This window comes from Monomorium pharaonis, chromosome 5, assembly GCF_013373865.1.
Source record: "Monomorium pharaonis isolate MP-MQ-018 chromosome 5, ASM1337386v2, whole genome shotgun sequence".
In the NCBI taxonomy this organism is placed as follows: Eukaryota; Metazoa; Arthropoda; class Insecta; order Hymenoptera; family Formicidae; genus Monomorium; species Monomorium pharaonis.
The window spans coordinates 19,022,223-19,042,204 of record NC_050471.1 but is presented as its reverse complement, the minus strand read 5'-3'; the positions used below and the strand labels follow the sequence as shown (position 1 = coordinate 19,042,204).

At 33.0% G+C, this 19,982-nt stretch overlaps 2 protein-coding genes across 3 annotated transcripts in view; one reads left to right on the top strand and one right to left on the bottom strand.

Moving 5' to 3' along the window:
* The window catches only part of LOC105840232 (serine/arginine-rich splicing factor 2-like), a 45,935-nt gene extending 32,840 nt beyond the window's left edge, over positions 1-13,095 (bottom strand). For both annotated transcript variants that reach the window (XR_004963211.1, XM_036286738.1), the window contains exon 1: positions 12,733-13,095. Coding sequence is in view for 1 of the 2 variants with exons in the window: in XM_036286738.1 (XP_036142631.1) it covers positions 12,733-13,091 (359 nt within the window). In the remaining variant the exon portion in view is untranslated. The remainder of the gene's footprint in view (positions 1-12,732) is intronic.
* A 5,006-nt stretch (positions 13,096-18,101) lies between these two features.
* LOC105835841 (protein FAM136A) overlaps positions 18,102-19,982 on the top strand; it is a 74,694-nt gene continuing 72,813 nt past the window's right edge. The window contains exon 1 of the mRNA XM_012679433.3: positions 18,102-18,315. Coding sequence (XP_012534887.1) covers positions 18,232-18,315 — 84 coding nt within the window. The 5' untranslated portion in view covers positions 18,102-18,231. The remainder of the gene's footprint in view (positions 18,316-19,982) is intronic.

The following is a 19,982-nucleotide window of genomic DNA, read 5'->3' as shown; positions in this document are numbered from 1 at the left end:
AATCACCTAAAATCGAGTCATATCTTTCAGTCTTCTCTCTGGTCTAGCATTCTGTTTGCAATATAAAACAATCAGATAAAACATGTAACGTGACAGTTTCGCTGTCACGGCACGCAGCGTCCCTCCCCCGTCACAGGCTGCGGGTTCGCGCCGGAGAGGGAAAGAGAGCCGAGCAAGAAATCTCCCGGAGGAATCGCGGCGGCGATGGAATGATTGGCTAAAAATCTTGCGTTTTTCCGGTCGAATGGCGGGCACCTTACCGCGCCGACGGCAAGGAGTTCGAAGGAGAGACAGCGGCAAGTGCGGAAGGAGGGGTGCGCCAGGAGAATTCCGCAAATCCAGATAGCAATGGCCGAAAGCAGGGAAGCACCGAGAAAGCTGAGGCCGTCGTAAATAAAATCGGCGCCCCGGCTAACAACCGGATGACGGCGAACACTTTGGAGGCGGCAGCCTGGAAGGGAGGCTGCGGAACTGCCCCCGCAGGATGCGGGGCCCTCCTGCGAGAATCGGGAGGCAGCGGTGATCGTCGTTGAGCGCCGGAGAAATTCGGTCTTCGCGGGGGGCTCGTAGAGCACCCGGAAGAATTAGAGCGCTCACGGTCCTGCGGGCGCAGCACTGCTCGCCCTGCAGTGATTGAAGCAACGGAATGCGCAAGGACTAGCGCGCAGCCCTTAATGGAGGTTGGCGGCATCGATCGCGGATCGACCGCGATTTCCCGTGCTTTTGCGAGCGTATGGCCTAGAAACACTTGTAGCGTCCCGGTGAATCACAAATTATCGATTTCGATGGTCGAGCCTGTCCCTGACTCCGCGAGGCGACTATCGGTGCCGGAAGTTGAACCCGTGCGAGAAGTTCGGGTACCTGGAGGACCGCAGCCGGTGACGGAGAAGCTACAGCAGCCAGAACAAGTGTCGGTGAGGTGGTCCGTTTGTGCAATCGTGTTTGTAAAGTCACTGGCCGGCAAGCCACTCCATTCTCATTATGCGTCTGGCATAAGTTTGTGTTAGTGTTGCGTAAGCCGCAGGGCGGCCCCGCGTTTTTTGTAAATTGCCGGACTCAAGCGAGAGAGGCGGTATCGCGTCGAATACCGTGGCCGAGGAGGAGAGCGGATTCCGTTCGCAATTTCCCCGGGAAGTAGCGACCGCGTGCGCCGCAAAGCCCTCGCCCGTGCGAGCCGCGTAGCGTGGGAAAAATAGTTCCCGCGGATATCGTTCGCGAGCACAACGTCGCGCGAGTAATTTGGTGTAGCGCAATTAGTTTTAAAAGCAGCGAGTGTTGCGGGTCGGATATTGTGGTCGCGATCTATGGTTGCCGGGATTGTCGGCACATCTCGCCCGCCCGAAAAAGTGTATCGCGCAAGAGGAGGGTCGTGCCTGCGCGCTAACGGATTAGCGAAACAGGTGAGTCGGCGTGCACGTGGGCCAGTATCGTTTGGCGCGTGCAAATATCGTCCGCGTTCGACAAGCTTACTTTTTTATTTTCCATTCCGATCTTTTATTATTTTTCTCTTTCGATAATAAATATCATTTTCATTATCCTTATTCGTTGAGTCAGCATTCATTTTCTTTGTCGCGTTCCGCGCCCTTCCTAGATCTTGTCCCTGCCGTTAGGAGAGCTAGCCTTCCTTTCGCGCGTGAATTGAGGCTGTTTTATCTCGCGAATTGACGTGCCATCGAGAACGTCTGGCACCCAATCCTGTCGTTTGTGTCGTCGAGATTCGCGCGCGAGAAATTAGGCGCACGGGCTGTTCCGGACAGCGGTACTTTATCGTCGTCTCGGGTTATCTCCGTTGACGCTATCTTTTTGCTCGCGGCTTCTCCCCGCGCGGAAAAAAAAGTTGTGACAAACAATATTTAGTAACAGTGAGCAAGTAACAACTGTTATCAATAATAACAATTATTTAGTAACTTAGCCAATAAAACAGCAAACATAAAATGAATAAAATGCTTGTATTTTACAAATCTCGTATTATCAGAAAAAAAGTAATTATAGTGACTCATTTTGGACGATTATAGCGACTTGTCAAAAAAGTGACAAGGATTGATTAAGGTGACTGAATGCCAGCCTTGTATGTATACAATAAAAACTATATCGTCTATGTAAAAATTAATTTATGGATCATAAAAGACTCAGAGTTCATAAAAATCGTGGAAAATTTGTTTTTTTTTTAATTTCAACATTGTATTGTTATTTTATCTATACAAAAGTCAGATATAATATTAACAATTTTACAATTACTTTTTCTGTATTGTATTAATTTATAACAATTTACATTGCTTGCATTACCTGCAATTTTACAGATTCATGTAAACGATACGTAAATAATCCATGTAAACGCAATTTTAAAATTTACGGCAAAATCTTAATGTGTAGTGATATGTGACATTTACTACTACATCAATTCACTACTAGATCAGTATTGCATCATATAGATCAATAAAATTTGATCGGTAAAATTGATCTGACCAGCATTGCCTTAAACAAAAATTAAGAATTTCTAAAGTTTTAAATTTAAAGCTTTCGCAACCATTGACGTTGCTTTCAATAGAAGTTTTCAGATACATGTCACGTCTTGGTACAGCGTTGCACCGATGTTTCGCAAGCATTGCAATTTCCATCATTAGAATTAGGAGCTCCGATACTGAACTTTTTGTGGTTGTCATCGTTCTTATATACCAGGATATACCTTATATTTGTATATCCTGGTAATAAGGGGAAAAGTAGAGAGAATAGTTCGTCCAATATTTTAATTAATTAATAATCAATTAAAAAATTATTTTCACAGTTTCAAGAAAACTTCTTTGAACAAATGTCTGGAGTAGCAAAGGATTCTCCTATCTCACCCACTCATCGTAAATATCCTTTTGGAACATTTCAAAAATCAAATTCTAAAAACACACTTCTCAAATCCTCTACATGAGTTCCAATATTTCCAATGTGTTGATGACACTTTTGTCATCTGAAGCCATGGCAGAAACTCTTTTGCAATTTCTTGGTTTTTGTCAACTCTCAACATCCTAACATACAGTTCACAATGGAAATAAAACAAAACAACCAAAACCTTTTTCTAAATGTGTTGGTTAAAAGAAACAACACCCTAAGCCATCAGGTCTCTCGAAAACCAACATACACGGATCGATAATCTTCCACTTCTCACCATACCCCTCGCAAAAAGAATTCAGTCATTAATTCACTGGTATATAGAGTCCTCACAATCTCTAAACCAACTTCTATAAATAGGGAACTTGATTTCAATCAAATTTTAACAAAAAATGGACATAGCAGTAAGAACATCAATCCACAAATTAAAGAACAAAATTTCCAGTCTCAACAACGCTGAAACGCCGGATAAAGAAAAAAAAAGAAAGAAGAGAAAAAAAAGATGGTTTCTCTTCCACATCTTTAAGATACGAGAGAACGCATTAGCAAAATTTTACGTAGACGCAACATAAAAGTGATCTTCAAACCACAAAGAAAGATTTTCCAGTTAATTCCTAATCCAAAGGATCATAGACTATGTCTAGAATCACCAGGCGTATACAAGATCCCTTGCTCTTGCGAAAAAATATATATAGAAGAAACCAGAAGGAAGATTAATACATATATCAAAGAACATCAACGGTGCACCAAATATGGCCACCGTTTCTCGATTAGTCTTATTCAAACACTGGATGGAGACTGGACATTCCATGAAATACAAAAATGCTAGCCCCTTCTCAAAGTTACTTCGCCAGAAAATATCGTGAAAATATAGAAATTTTGAAACATCTCGATAACTTTAACCGCGATGAAAGTTATCAGATAAGTCCAATTTGGTACACTGTTCTTTCGGTTTTTTAATTAATCAATCAAAATATTGGACAAATTGCCCTGCTCCTCTCCCCTCCCCACCATCACAATAAAAGGTATATAATAAAAGTCACAATCTAAAAAACCTCAATATCGGAGCTCCTAATGATGCAAACTACAACGTTTGCGAAACGTCAGTGTAATGCTGTACCAGGACGTGGCATGTATTTAAAAGTCCTTTATATTAAAAGCAACTTCTGAAGTTTTACGCATTATTCTGAAGTTAAAAATAAATTATATCTTAGCTCTGAGTTTATTTATCAAACCAAATTACAATAAAAATACATAGAAGACAGTAAATTCTTTATAGTTTATCGATACAGTTTCCACATGTCTCGCGATACATAAATATTTAAAAAATAATTATCAAATTAAAATACTATATAAATATAAATTAATAATTATTAAAAAATAGAAAGATAAACGCTCGATTCAAGACAAACCTAATTAAATTTAAACGACTAAACATGAGTTAGTACGGTTCTTAAATGCAATTTTATTTTAAATCCATACAAATCTAAAAACCTCGTACGTTTCAGCTGTACTTAGCCTTCTTCAGTGACATTAGAGAGCGATAGCAATTTACGAACGCAACACAAGTAAGTAAGTTATAAATTATCAACCAATGTAAATAACGTAGACAAAAAATAATAAGTTAAAACTAAATAAACCGGTAGATAATACGTTGTTTAAAAAAACAAGATTAAAGTCCATATTTTGATGCATCATACCAACAACAAATGATCGATTTGAATCAAGCTTTGCATGAAAAACGACCAGAATATCAAAAAAGACAACACACAGTGATTTTGCTTCATGATAATGCACCATCACACACAGCAAAACCGATCAAGGAAACGATTGAGACGTTTGGTTGGGAAATACTTTTGCACACGGCTTACTCATTAGATTTAGCTCCATTCGATTATTACTTATTTGCATCGATGGGACACGCATTTGCTAAGCAGCGCTTTATATCTTACGAAAATGTACAAAAATGGCTTGATGACTGGTTTGCCTCAAAAGAGTAAACAGTTTTTTTGGCGTGGCATCCACAAATTATCAGAGAGATGGAAAGAATGTATAGCTAGCAATGGACAATACTTCGAATAAAATATTTTTTATTTTCATACAATAAACGTGTATTTTCTATACAAAAATTCCGGTTTCATATTTACATACCTAGTATATGGTCAGAAAGAGACACTTAACCCTTAAAGAGCACTCGGGTCAAAATAACCCGAGCAAAAGTTTGTAGTAATTTCTCGACATATTTTCGAGGATAACCTGAAATTAGGACTCGTGGTGCTATTTCTTATTTATCTAAACGTTTCACTTTACAACTGAGCATCGACCATTTGGCCTAAGGTCCCAGTGTGCTACTGGCAGCCGTTGGAAGTAGACGCTCAATATCGTTCAAATTAATTTGACCTAGTGTGCCCTTATCGCAATTAATTCTATCTTAAGTGCATGGTTTCAAGATTATCCAGTTAAATTTTTAAATAAAAATATTAAAAAATAAAAAAGTTATGCAATTTTAAGTGAAAAAAAATTTTTTAATTTTCCATATTTTAATTTTTTCTATAATAAAAAATTGTTTTTGATATTTACAATAATTGAATTTTGTTTTTAAATAATTAAAGTATATATCAAATTTTTTTGTACAAAAAAAATAAGATTATAACCTTCTGAGAAGCAATTAAAGTTGCTCGGGTCAATTTAAGCCAGTGTGCTCTTTATGTCTCATGTAGATAGTGTGCCCTTCAAGGGTTAATTCAAATAAATAGTTAATTAAATACTAATATATTTTATAAAAAATCAATATTTATTTCAGAAAATAATATTTTTAATTTATAGAAGACATTATTTGTTTGAAATAAATATTATAATTTATAAATAATTCTTTTATCAAATATTATTAGTACTATTCAAATAACCATTTATTTGAATCAAGTATCCTTTTCTGTCAGTATAGAATATTTAATATAAATATACCTATTAAAATACGTATAATACATAAATATTATGTTTGGATACAAGAAATAATAAATGCCTATTTATTTTGAAATTTTATGTTAATAAATAAAAGTATCTATAACCTAGGTATGTTTAAGGTACATTTGAGGTACCTATACCTAGAATTTATTTTTCTAATACCTATACCTGTACCTTGGTACATTTTTTTCAGAATACCTGTACCTGTACCTAGGTACTAAAAATAAAGTATCTTACACAACACTGGTTACAACGCGCACTAATACAACTCAATGGGTCAAAAATGACTGACCATGCGAAGACCTTACTTAGAACCATCTGTCCATCGATGGGGACCTTGACCTAATACGGCCGACATAGACTTATTACTAGTAATAAATCTATAGACTACAATTGCATCTAGAGTTGGAATATATTCTGGTGTATTATTGTGACCAGCGCCACTATTTGGTGCTACATTTCTAACAGATTTTCGCTTCACTTAAAAGCACGGAGATCGGTCTTCTGGTTCTAGTCTTCATAATTTCAGCACAAAATTTTGTAAGTCTTACAAGGGGACCTTACGGGTCATGGGTTATCGATTCTTTTCATACTTATAGGATTTGAAGATCAGTACCCGGACTTCAATTTCCTAAAGCAGTACGATGCGCTTCTCAAAAATACTCGAGAAAATCGATTTTGAAGATTTCAGATATCTTTAAGTACAGAAAATTTTGACCTATCGTCAGAGTCGCTTGTAGCCGAGCGCACAGAGCTCTAATTTCGTAAGCGCGGAGTCGCTGGTTCGATTCTCGCTCTGTCCCCAATTTTTTTTTAATAAGTCAATGGAGTTTTTTTTAAATCCTATATCTTAACATTTATCAAATTGAAATGCTAATTAATTATTAAATATTTATTCGTTATTTTTTAAATAAAAATTAACATCTTTTTATTTTTAATTACCACTTGCTTGAAAATGCGAATATTTATAATAAATTAAAATTTGGTACAAAAATGGAAAAGGTCTTATTGTTAAATGCAAAAATAATATGAATAAATAATATTCAGTTATTTTATCGCTTACATTTTACGCTGTATCTTTAACACGTTAGTCGGAGTTTACAAGTCGAGTTTATTGTAAGTCGATCCTGATCGATCCCCATTCTCTCGCATCTAGTCGTGAACAAAGAACAGCCTTGCAAAAAGTGGGAGAAGTAAGGGTTCCGAAAGAGCAGATGCTGTGCTATTCGTATTTTACCGTTAAATAAAAATAAAGAGATGTTAATTTTTATTTAAAAAATAACGAATAAATATTTAATAATCAATTAGCATTTCAATTTGATAAATGTTAAGATATAGGATTAATAAAAAACTCCATTGACTTATTTAAAAAAAATTGAGGCCAGAGCAAGAATCGAACCAGCGACTCCGCGCTTACGAAACTAGAACTCTGTGCGCTCGGCTACAAGCGACTCTGACGATAGGTCAAAATTTTCTGTACTTAAAGATATCGGAAATCTTCAAAATCGATTTCTTCGAGTATTTTTAAGAAGCGCATCGTACTGCTTTACGAAATTGAAGTCCGGGTACTGATCTTCAAATCCTATAAATATGAAAAAAATCGATGACCCATGACCCGTAAGGTCCCCTTGTTAGATTCAATTTTTTATTATTTAAACCTTTTAGAACATATTTATATGTTCGTACTTAAGATGTTTATTTTTCGATATTTAGATCCGATTGCTGTATAAAAAAGTGCATATTATTACCTCTATTCTTAAGTTTAATATACTAGTTTTTTAAAACTTTCTGAAGAAAACTTTTTTCACAGCTAATAAAAATGTTTCTGTTTTAGCAAGTCAGCCCTATGCTCCTGTATTAAAAATGTTAAGTTCGAACCTGAATATCTAAAAAACAAGCCCCGCTTCCTATCTTCAAACAAATATCATCTTATTCATTGAATCTGAATTAACCTATAAAGCTAAATTTAAAAATTTTTGAAAAAAACTACCTTAAGAAATTTTTCTCATAACACATCACATATATATACAAACATTTTTAATAAAATTAACTTAGGAAAAATTGTCAGATCCAATCAGTTTGTATCTGTCTAGATTCTATTATTTCTATGTATGTTATCAAATAATCAATGTTTAACTTTTGTGATATTTACATCATTTTTTTGGTTTCCATTTGCCATATTGAGTTCATCATCTTTAATCGTAAAATTTCTTAAAACTAATATCAGATTCGGATTCAGTGACCCTAAACACTTTTAGAACACATATTTCCCTACAGTTAGTTTCGCGAGCAACCCCTTATTCTAAAAGGATTAATTAGCTTGTGGTCAGATTAACCAGGATTGATAAAAATTTTTTAGAACAAAATATTGTAAGTTTTTGTTTTAAACAATATTACATGCTTAAAAACATGTAAACAAAAAATTTACATTTTAATATTTTTTAATATATGTATAGAATAAACATACAATATATATTTTTCATAATTATATCAATCTAAATTATAAATAAATATTGAAAGTTTGGTTTTTAATCAAAAGTGTAAACTAAGCAAACAACACAAAGTTTACACTTAACAAAAAGTGTAAACTTATCAACTAACTTATGATTAGACTTAATCTATTGTTTTCTCCAATAAAGCTTTACCAGTAGAATTATCTAATAATCAAGAAACATCAAATTTTAATAATAGTTTAATGTTGTTACAATATATACATTTTTTTTACACAAGCAATACTTCAATATCTATGCAACATATAATATCAACACTGTCATTAAGAGTAGAATTGCCAATTAACTTTTTCTAAAGGACATAGCAGGATAAGTATGCATGTGCTGCCCCCGCACAGATTTGATTTTTACAAAAAGTTGGCATTGATATGAAATTAAATTTCCTCAAGTATTATATCTAAAAAAATAATTTTAATGGAAGTATGAGGAAAAAATCGAAAACATTTTTTCTCAAACGGCTCAATTATTTTTATTAAAAAAAATACACTGGCGCCAAAAAAATTTTGACCAAATTTTTAGGCAATCTTCAAAGTAATGCAACTTTGCGAAAAATCGTTCAAATTACATGTACTTTTTTTTTTAATTAAAAGGCAAAGACTACTTTAAGAATCTCTACGTAAAAGTTTGATTTGTTAAGTATGAACCTTTTGTATCGCATAAAAACCAAACATGTTTTTTAATTGAAAAAAGTAAAAGTTTGTTATCATTTTTCACAAGTTTCAAATCTGGCTAATATTAATCCAGATTCTTAAAGTTCATTCTTTTCTAAGCAATTACAAAAAAAAAACATGTCAATACAATGTTTTTTGTTAATTGCACAAGTTTGAAATTTGCACTGCATTTTAGATTATTTTAGCGAATAAATACGGTATTTTTTGAATATCATGAATTTTGAGTATCAATGTGATATTGCACATTAATTTTATTCGTGTTTAACTCAATCATACCGCCGTTGGATTTTGCACGTTATGTGGCCCTGAAAAGGGCCAATTTTTTAAATAAAATTTAAATTTTTATTTTTTATGTATGAGTGTATATTTATGTGTGATCTGAGCAGGTTGCTAAAATAGCGAACCTTCTGTTGACTTCAATAAAATTAGCGCGTCAGCTATCCGCTATTCAGATCAGTAAGTGCAATTTCCACCAATGAATTTTAGAGCTACATGATGTTCAAAATTCGACCGTCAATCTCCACATGGTGCACATCGGGTCACTCTGATGACGGCGGTATGATTGAGTTAAACACAAATAAAATCAATGTGCAATATCATATTGATACTCAAAATTCATCATATTAAAAAAATACCGTATTTATTCACTAAAATACCCTAAAATGCAGTGCAAATTTCAAACTCATATGCAATCAACAAAAAACATCGTATCGATGTTTTTTTTAATTGCTTAGAAAAAAATAAATTTTAAGAATCTGGATTAATATTAGCAAGATTTTAACGAAAAACTTGTAAAAAAATAATAACAAACTTTTACTTTTTTCAATTAAAAAAAACATGTTTGGTTTTCATACGATAGAAAAGGTTCACACTTAACAAATTAAACTTTCGCCTAGGGATTCTCAAAGTAGTCTTTGCCCTTTAATTTAACAAAAAGTACATGTAATTTAGACGATTTTTCGCAAAGTTGCATCACTTTGAAGATTGCCTAAAAATTTGGTCAAAATTTTTGCCTCGTTTTTTTGCGCCAGTGAATATTATAGGTTTCAATCCCACAATGTTATAAAAAAATATGGAATTTTTTTTTCAAAAAATATGGATCCAAAAAAATGTCAAATCTTTTTGAATTTTTTTCTATGGGATCCAAATAGAGTACTATCATCATTCTTTGTAGGAAAAATCTATGACTTCCCTCGTGTGACATATTTAAGTTTCGAAATGTTTGAAAGAGTAGTACATACATATAAACTTAAATAAATGTATATATGTTTCATTATATATATATGAAGATCGATCACTTCACTTTGATTTCCTCACACGTCTTCTCATCCAAAAAAAGAAATCAAATCACTGATCAATATTGCTCTTTCTCCATGGTTGCAAACAAACACGAACTTGACAACTTTCAACACCTATCAAAACAAAACTACTCGATAAATCTGTCTGAAATTTGACAGTCATTGTTTTGAAGATGGCGTTAAATGATGGCATACACATTTTGCGTCAGTGGTGCCATCAGTCAGTAAACACGGATACTTATCATACAACCTTCGTATATACAGGGTGAGTTTTAATGGCTGTCCTAACTTTTTACTATGAGAGATGGAATTACCGACTGCAATCTTAGTACACATATGTACGGCATTTGCACATGCATATGTCCCAACGCACGTGGACCATTACTCGTAAAAAGGTAAAAGAGATCGAGATGAACATAATAGTCCAATATTGTCTTGGGTTAGATCTTGAGTTAAGTCTCGGGTTAGGTCCACCAATAATCAAGGTATTAATTTTTCAAATTATGCAAATGAAAGCGCGCCGAGAAAAGAGCTCGATCCGCTTGAGCCATAACACGGAAAAAATCTATTATGAATGTTTGATAAGCTTTTATTATTTACTGTTCACAATTACAATAGAAATTAATTAGATTATTTGAGAATTCCATACGTTAATATCTCAATTATTTGCAGACCTAACCCAAGGCAATATTGGACTTTTATGTTCATCTCGATCCCTTTTACCTTTTTACGAGTAATGGTCCACGTGTATTGGGACACCCTGTGTATATATATATACATATATATATATATATATATATATATATATATATATATATAATGTAAATGTATATATTATTAAATGTATATACAGGGTGGTTGGCTATAAACGTACCATATAAAAAAATAAAAAGCATCGAGATTTATTTGATACATAATCAAATGTCACTTTTTCCAACCATAAAGATATATATCACTTAGATTGAATTTGATCAAAACTTTCTAGAATTTGTGATTTTTTAAGAAAAATTATATACTTGGCACCTTTTTTTTACCTTTTTTAAAAAGATAATTTTGTTTCGATAATGTATATATATACATTGGTAATATATACATATATTAGTTTGGATAATGTATACACATGGTAATTGAGGCCCACCATGCACCCTTTACACGTTTATTCGCATATATATTTTTATCAATATTATCTCAAAACTTTATGTAGTCAATTCTAATTGTTTCCTGTTTGTTGTACTTATCTCAATGCTTTTTTTTTTATAAGGTTTGTACGTTTATAGTCAACTATATTATGTATATATGTACATATACATACTATATATATATATATATATATATATATATATATATAATAAAATAGATATATATTAAAGTTTATATATGTACTACCCTTCCGATCATTTTAAACTCAAAAACTTTTCGACTTTTTCTTCCTTCCCCCATAACTGCTATAAAAATTATTTTTCAGTACAATGCTTGAAGAAATTTAATTTCACATCAATGCCAACTTTTTGTAAGAATTTCAATCAAATCTATGCAGGGGCAGCACACACATGCTCATCTTGCTATGCCCTTTAGGTTTTATTATAAAGAATATTTGCAGAGAATAAAAGATTTAACAAAACCTTTAATGGAGGAAAACAAAAATCTATAGTACTTTTATTCTTCTAAAAAATCGTGATTATAATTAACAAAACCAAAGCTGAAAAAAAATTGATCAAAACTTTCTAGAGTTAAAATCACTAGTTGGACTTATCAGGAGCTTTCCAGCAAGAAACACAAATCGACACAGCAGTACTTCCATCCTTGTCTCTCATTGAATATCATACAAAGACAGAAATACTATTGTCAATTTGTGTCACCTGCTGGAAAGCTCCTATCATCTTTGATTAGCTTGTGCGGCCAGTCATTTAAATTTAAAACTAGCCAACTGCAAAACTTAAAATTATGGTTAAAGATATTATTGTTTTTTGTTAATTTTTTATAAATTATAACTTATTTGAATAAAACAATACTTTTATACACATATATACAAAATGAAATAATTTTTTAAATAATAACAAATTTAATTAAAATAATTAAAAATTGAAGCATGTTTTATATGATTTGTTTTCACAAGTTAATTTATTTGACTTTATTAAAAATTAAGTCAAGAATGATTACTTTTTAATTTTGCAATCCATAACTTCAATCCAAATTAATCCTAATTAAATTAATTGGAATTACTAAGATCAGCCTTACACTCTCGCTAAGGCGTTAAAGTGCCGAAATGCAAACTGGCGCGCTGGCGTTGTGACGTCAGCATCACTGTTGGCATCGATACGTCTTAAGTATCATCCATAACAGAGCAGTCGATTAAACATGCCATGTATCAAACGTTTGCGACGATTGCCATCGCGCTGTAGAACTTACCTAACAAACGCGAAACCACGGCTTTCACGCGTAAAGCGATCTCTAGGGATGTAAATGTCGCCCACTTCGCCGCACCGCTCGAACACGCGTCTCAGATCCTCCGGCGTCGTCCTGTACGTGAGATTGTCGACTTTCAGGGAAACCATCCCGTCGATACGTGGCGGAGGTCTACCGTAACTCATTTTTTCCTGTGCGTCACGTCTTTGATCTTCGTGATAGAACACGCGATATACCTCTGTTGAAAGATCGTAACAAAAAGATCGTCCCGATCTTTGGAACTGAGAACTCGACAAACCCCGAAGCAAGCGACAAAAAGAAAATGGTGGATCCTCCACGACCGCACGACAATGGTGGAACATCCGCTAACGTGACTAGCGAACTCTACCTTAAGGTACCTTTACATAAAAGCGTTCAGCGTCAAGTTCGCAGAGAAAACATTAAAGGTGCCTTTTCACGCTGACGCTTGACCATAGAGCTTGTATTAATGGAGGGGCCTTGGTGCATTGCGACGCGCGCGGGAAGAATCGACAGATGGTTTGTTCGCGTCGTCATGCTCCGATATGCTCCTACTCACTCCAACGCATTCTAATAGGTTGGCGTCATCGGAATCAACGTATTAGAGTGCGTTAGGGTGAATAGGAGCATGTTGGGGCATGTGACGCGAACAGACCTTTGGTTTGTTCGCGTCGCCATGCTCCGACATGCTCCTACTCACTCCAACGCATTCTAATAGGTTGGCGTCATCGAAATCAACGTATTGGAGTGCGTTGGGGTGAATAGGAGCATGTTGGGGCATGTGATGCGAACAGACCTACTATTAACGCTACAAACGCTAACGCTTGGTTTGTTCGCGTCGCCATGCTTCGACATGCTCCTACTCACTCCAACGCATTCTAATAAGTTGGCGTCATCGGAATCAACGTATTGGAGTGCGTTGGGGTAAATAGGAGCATGTTGGGGCATGTGACGCGAACAAACCAGCTATCTGAACTGTTCGTGGAGCCAATAGCGCGGTAGTGATAGCGAGTTCCGTGAACAGCTATAGCGTAGCAAACACTGTTGGGCAGTTGATTAGCTACTGCCAGCAATATTAACAAAATGTTTATATATATATTAATAATTATTTATGTTAACTATGTTACTTAGTATATTTATTATTATTTTTCTTTATATATATATGATACTTATTTGTTTATATTTATTTTATATTCAATATTTTAATAATTTTAAAATGATTATTAAACAATTAAATTTTTCAATGAAAATTAAAATTATTGAAGTTCACAAAATAAAAATCAGTAAAGTTATTTACGATCTTATTAAATAAATTTTTTAATTTTTATATAAATTAAATAATAATTAATAAGTCCTATATATTACTTTTTAATAAAAATTATTTTATATGTAATAAAATAAAATAATTTAAACAATTTCCTATAAATTTTTATTTTGTTCCATTTTTCTATCTCAATTCAAAATCAAATTAATTAATTATTAATTTATATTTATTTTACATAATATTATATGTTTGAAGCTTATGCCTAATATAATTTTTTTATGTAAATTTATGTTCTTTTGCACTATGTCGTATACTGTCGCTTTTGAATTGCATTATTTGACTAAAATTTTAAAATAATATATGATTACGTTATCAATTTAATTGATAATAATGATACCCCAGACAGCACCAGATATCGTACGAATATTATACTCTCATACGTAATGTACTGTGATCATACCGAATATACGTAAAACATTTATATAACGTCTCAATAGAATGTCATTTTGATATATCCTCAAGATAAACTTAGAATATAGCGACTGAACTTCGCAACTTCTACTGAATATACTGAGATTATATCTAATATACTCAAAACATCCGTAAAATATCCTATGATATATCTCATGTATATCTATCACATATTTCCAAAATATCCGCGTAATATCGAAAGTGAATCATGTCAACGCTATCTATGATCTGTAACGTTACGCATTTTCGTCTGCCGTGTGATGCAGACACGTGGTGAAGTGTAGGGTGTGAACGTGCGAACACGAACTCACGGACAACGTGGTTTTCTCAGGAATTACGCCCAGATAACTCTGGTATGTACATAAAATATAATATAGTAACGTAAACTATAATAATATATATATATTGTATATATACATATATTATTTAGGTTATAACCTACAATTATCTGAGCATAATTTCCCAAAGCACCCCAGCGTATTCAACAGATATTACGCTTCATTTTTTGCGATAGCTTCCTGATGTGCGAAATGATTAATTCCTCTTCTTATTTCTTCTTGCTAATTCTGTATGTTTAATTCCTTGTTCCTTATTCCTCTCATTATGCATGAGCCCATATAATGTGAACATACTGTAGACATATTGTGAATATACTGAAGATATACTTTAGACATACGTATAACATTCTTAAGATATATTCGGTATATTCTCATAAACTGCCAGTGAAATTCTATGGGATAAGGCAACGCGGACATAGTACGTTATGAATATATACTGGCCATATCACAGACGTATCTCTAATATTATACGAATATTGCAATATACTTTCGCAATATCCTATTATCGTTCTCATAATCTACATGTGCTGTCTGGGACTTAAGTCGTTTACATATTTGCAATTGGTACAGAAAAGGATTGCATTTCAAGACAAACAGTACATGCAGTCTAATGAATCAAAATATAGTATATATTATTATATACATATTTTGATGAAAAATAATATTAAACTCAAAGATCCAATCTTGATCACCTTGATAAAAATATATTAATGAAATATTTCACAAAAACTTTTTTATTTGATCCCTTTTTATTATTTATTAAAATTTATTAAAATGCATTAAAATTCATTAAAATTTATTAAAAATTAATATTTAACATTTATTAAAATTTATAAAATTTATTTATATAATAAATAACAATGTAATAAAATAAATTTTATGAATTTTAAGAAATTTTAACAAATTTAAATTAGTATATATTAAGGAATTTTAATATATTTTAATAAATTTAATAAATTTTAATGAAACAGATCTCTCTCTCTCTCTCTCTTTCTCTCTTTCTCTCTCTCTCTCTCTCTCTCTCTCTCTCTCTCTCTCTCAATGAAGAGAGATTTTTAATTAAATATTTTCATTAGGACATATAAACAATTTCTTATTTTCTTCTTTCAAGATTACGCATAAATTTTCTCTAACCTTAAAAGAGAGATGTGAACATACTGTTAATGTGAACATACTGTAGACATATTGTGAATATACTGAAGATATACTTTAGACATACGTATAACATTCTTAAGATATATTCGGTATATTCTCATAAACTGCCAGCGAAATTCTATGGGATAAGGCAACGCGGACATAGTACGTTATGAGTATATACTCGCCATATCACAGACGTATCTCTAATATTATACAAATATTGCAATATACTTTCGCAATATCCTATTATCGTTCTCATAATCTACATGTGCTGTCTGGGTATATATTAAGGAATTTTAATATATTTTAATAAATTTAATAAATTTTAATGAAACAGATCTCCTCTCTCTCTCTCTCTCTCTCTCTCTCTCTCTCTCTCTCTCTCTCTCTTTCTCTCTCTCTCTCTCAATGAAGAGAGATTTTTAATTAAATATTTTCATTAGGACATATAAACAATTTCTTATTTTCTTCTTTCAAGATCACGCATAAATTTTTTCTAACCTTAAAAGAGAGATAGCACGTGATGTTTAAACAGACAATGGTGGGGATTGAGCCAAACGCTATCCATGCACTACCTCTGAAGCAGTAGCATGGATAGCGTGCGTTTATGACGTCAAACGCTACAGATAGTGACGTCATCATAATTTTGATAGCGCTATTCAGCGTCTCCGCGAACAGCGGTAGTGCTGCGTAGCGCTAATAATGAGCTCCCCGAACGCACCCATGGAGTTTTAGCATAACAGAAAGTTGTAAGTTTATTGGTTAATAGCCATACGATAGCCAATAAATTTCTAACTTTTCTGTAAGAACAGAATTTGCGAATACGTTTCTCTTGCGAATAAATTCAAGAATCGAGCCCCAGGGACTCGATTCTTGAATTTATTCGCAAGAGAAACGTATTCGCAAATTCTGTTCTTACAGAAAAGTTAGAAATTTATTGGCTATCGTATGGCTATTAACCAATAAACTTACAACTTTCTGTTAGAGCGAGTATTTGCGTATACGTTTCTCTTGCGAATGACTTCAAGAATCGAGCCCCAGGAGCTGTCATTCGCAAGAAAACGTATGCGCAAATATCCGCTCTAACAGAAAAGTTGCAAGTTTATTGGTTGAAAGCCATACGATAGCCAATAAATTTTCAACTTTTCTGTAAGAACAGAATTTGCGAATACGTTTCTCTTGCGAATGAATTCAAGAATCGAGCCCCTGGGCCCCGATTCTTGAATTCATTCGCAAGAGAAACGTATTCGCAAATTCTGTTCTTACAGAAAAGTTGAAAATTTATTGGCTATCGTATGGCTTTCAACCAATAAACTTGCAACTTTTCTGTTAGAGCGGATATTTGCGCATACGTTTTCTTGCGAATGACTTCAAGAATCGGGCCCCTGGTTCGTAACTACACACTTGGTCTGTTCTTTTTCGTTGCACTGCTGCACTGGTGCAACAAGTTAGAATGAGAAAAAATATATTTGTCTCACTTTAACTTATTGCACCAGTGTATCAGTGCAGCTAAAAAGAACAGGCCAAATCTGAGGCCCGATTCTCGAACTCGTACGAAAAAAAATTGCTCACAAAGTTAACACTGTATGCATTCATTAAAGGCGATTTTTGGCGATCGTTTGGTACGTGTACCAAAGCATACCAAACTGTACCAGAACCAATGGGATATAAATAAACTTTTATCTTATTGGTTCTGGTACAGTTTGGTACATGTACCAAAAGATCGCCAAAAAACACCTTAAGGTTCGATTCCACAACTCACGGTTAAATTAACTGGCCGATTATTCCATTGGAATTGATCAATCGTATTTGTCGTTAAGCAAAATTAACAAATACGATTGGTCAATTCCAATGGAATAATCGGCCAGTTAATTTAACCGTGAGTTGTGGAACCGGGCCTAAGTGGTACATAATTTAGGCCGGTATTCATAGGCCGGTATTCATAATCAAATCTTATTTCAAGATCGTCTCAAGCAATGTCTTAAGATGCTAATACGGCTCTGTGATTGGTTGATGGCATCTTAAGACAGTACTTAAGATGATCTTAAATATAAGATCCGACTATGAATACCGGCCATAGACGTTTTGATTGGATGCGAAGAACGACGTGACTCGTAACGCGCTCGGTGGAAACGCTCCCAAAATTTGTGCGGGTTGGTGGGGGCGCGGGGGCCCTTATTTATGTATCTCACGTGTATTTTATACTTCATACCACGAGTATCATAATCAAATAATAATAAACTTGAAATTAAGTTATAATAAATTGAAATAGAAATGGAAGAACAGAAAAAACGAGTTGAAAATCATATGACGAGAATGGTCGAAGAAATTGACAAAACATGTTTACGTAAGATGCAGGTACTTCTTTGAATCTTAGGTTATACATTGATTAACTATGGCTAGGTTTGGGGAGACTATTAGCACTAAAAGTATCGTTCTATCCTTGTTGCTCAATGAATGTCGAAAAAAGATGGAGCACGTTTAACGCCAAAAACGTGCTCTCCGAACCCAACCTATATAAAATTCATGTTTATAATGTGCTTTTATATGTATTTGTCATTTAGAAATAATTTTTCAGCAAGGTTGGATAGTAACTAGTTAAAAAATTTAAAGTTAATAAAATTAATAACTTAATTTAGTTAATTTTAAATGACTCAATTTTTAAGTTATTTTTGAAACATAAATTTTTAGTTATTAACTTTTCCCCAAGTTGAAAGTTTTATTTGGGCAAAAGAAATAATTATAAAATAAAAATAGTATTTTTGCATAAAAATAGTTTTTTATTTTATATAGTATAACTTAATTAACAAATAAAATAATGTGTATTTCACACACACACACACACACACACACCAACAAACTATTTTCCTCCTTGCAACTGAGGATGACTTACAAGGGAACCTCGCAAACCCAAAAATTCAGGTTTTTAATGAAACTGCATAAAGGTAGAGGGGGTAAATACATAAATTTAGAAATTTTTAGTTGGTACTTATAAACCATCCTTCAAAAATTGAGTTTGCCTTTTCTTGATATATCGTGTAAACTAAAGAAAACATCAAAAAATGTTTTATACAAAAGTTTTACAGCAAAAATACTTTTATTTAACTATCCTGTTTATTTAAAAAAATTTTTTTTCAAAAATTTATGTTCATTCCTTCCCTATGTTAATATTTATTGCATCAAAATTGCAATTTCAGTGAAATTCGGCACAAATGTAGAGGGGAGGAAATACACAAATTTAGAAAATTTTAGTTAGTGCTCAAAAACGGTTTGAAGGGTTAAAACCACTCTTTAAACCACAAAACAAAGGTAAAAACATTTTTGCATTTTTTTTCGATATATCTCGTAAATTTAACGAAACATCAAAAAATGTTTTATACAAAAGTTGTGCAATATAAATACCTCTATTTTATTACGTTGTTTATTAAAAAAATTTTCAATAAAATTGACTTTTATGTATCTAGCATTTATGAAGTAATTATATTATCTTATATTACGTATCCTTTTTTCCTACTTTTCCAATATTTTATTGTTTTTCTTTTCTTATAGTTACTATTTAAAATTTCGTTTTCTGATTCACAATTATTCTCATTATCAAGTTCATAATTATCATCATTTTCTACAAATTCTTCTTTATCTGTTACAAATTCTATGTCAGTTAAATCCATTTTCCAATAATTTTGAAATTTCAAAGCAGTATAGGTTTATATAACAAATGCTACATTATTTGTTATAATATCCTGTATCAATTCATATAATTGTATTTTTTTTCCATTTATAGGCGTTGGGGAAATGTGTAATTTGAAATAAAACAATTAACATATTAAGAACATTTGCAACATTTATGTGTAACATTATGCTTTGTTTGATTCAAAATTTGAACAATTTAACAGAATAATCGAGCACACGTTAGATGTCACTGATACTGATGTGAAAATGGCATGTAACATCATTAATAAAGATACAAAACTTTTATTAATAAGTGATTTCTATTTCATATATAATGCATACCGTGGCATGACGAA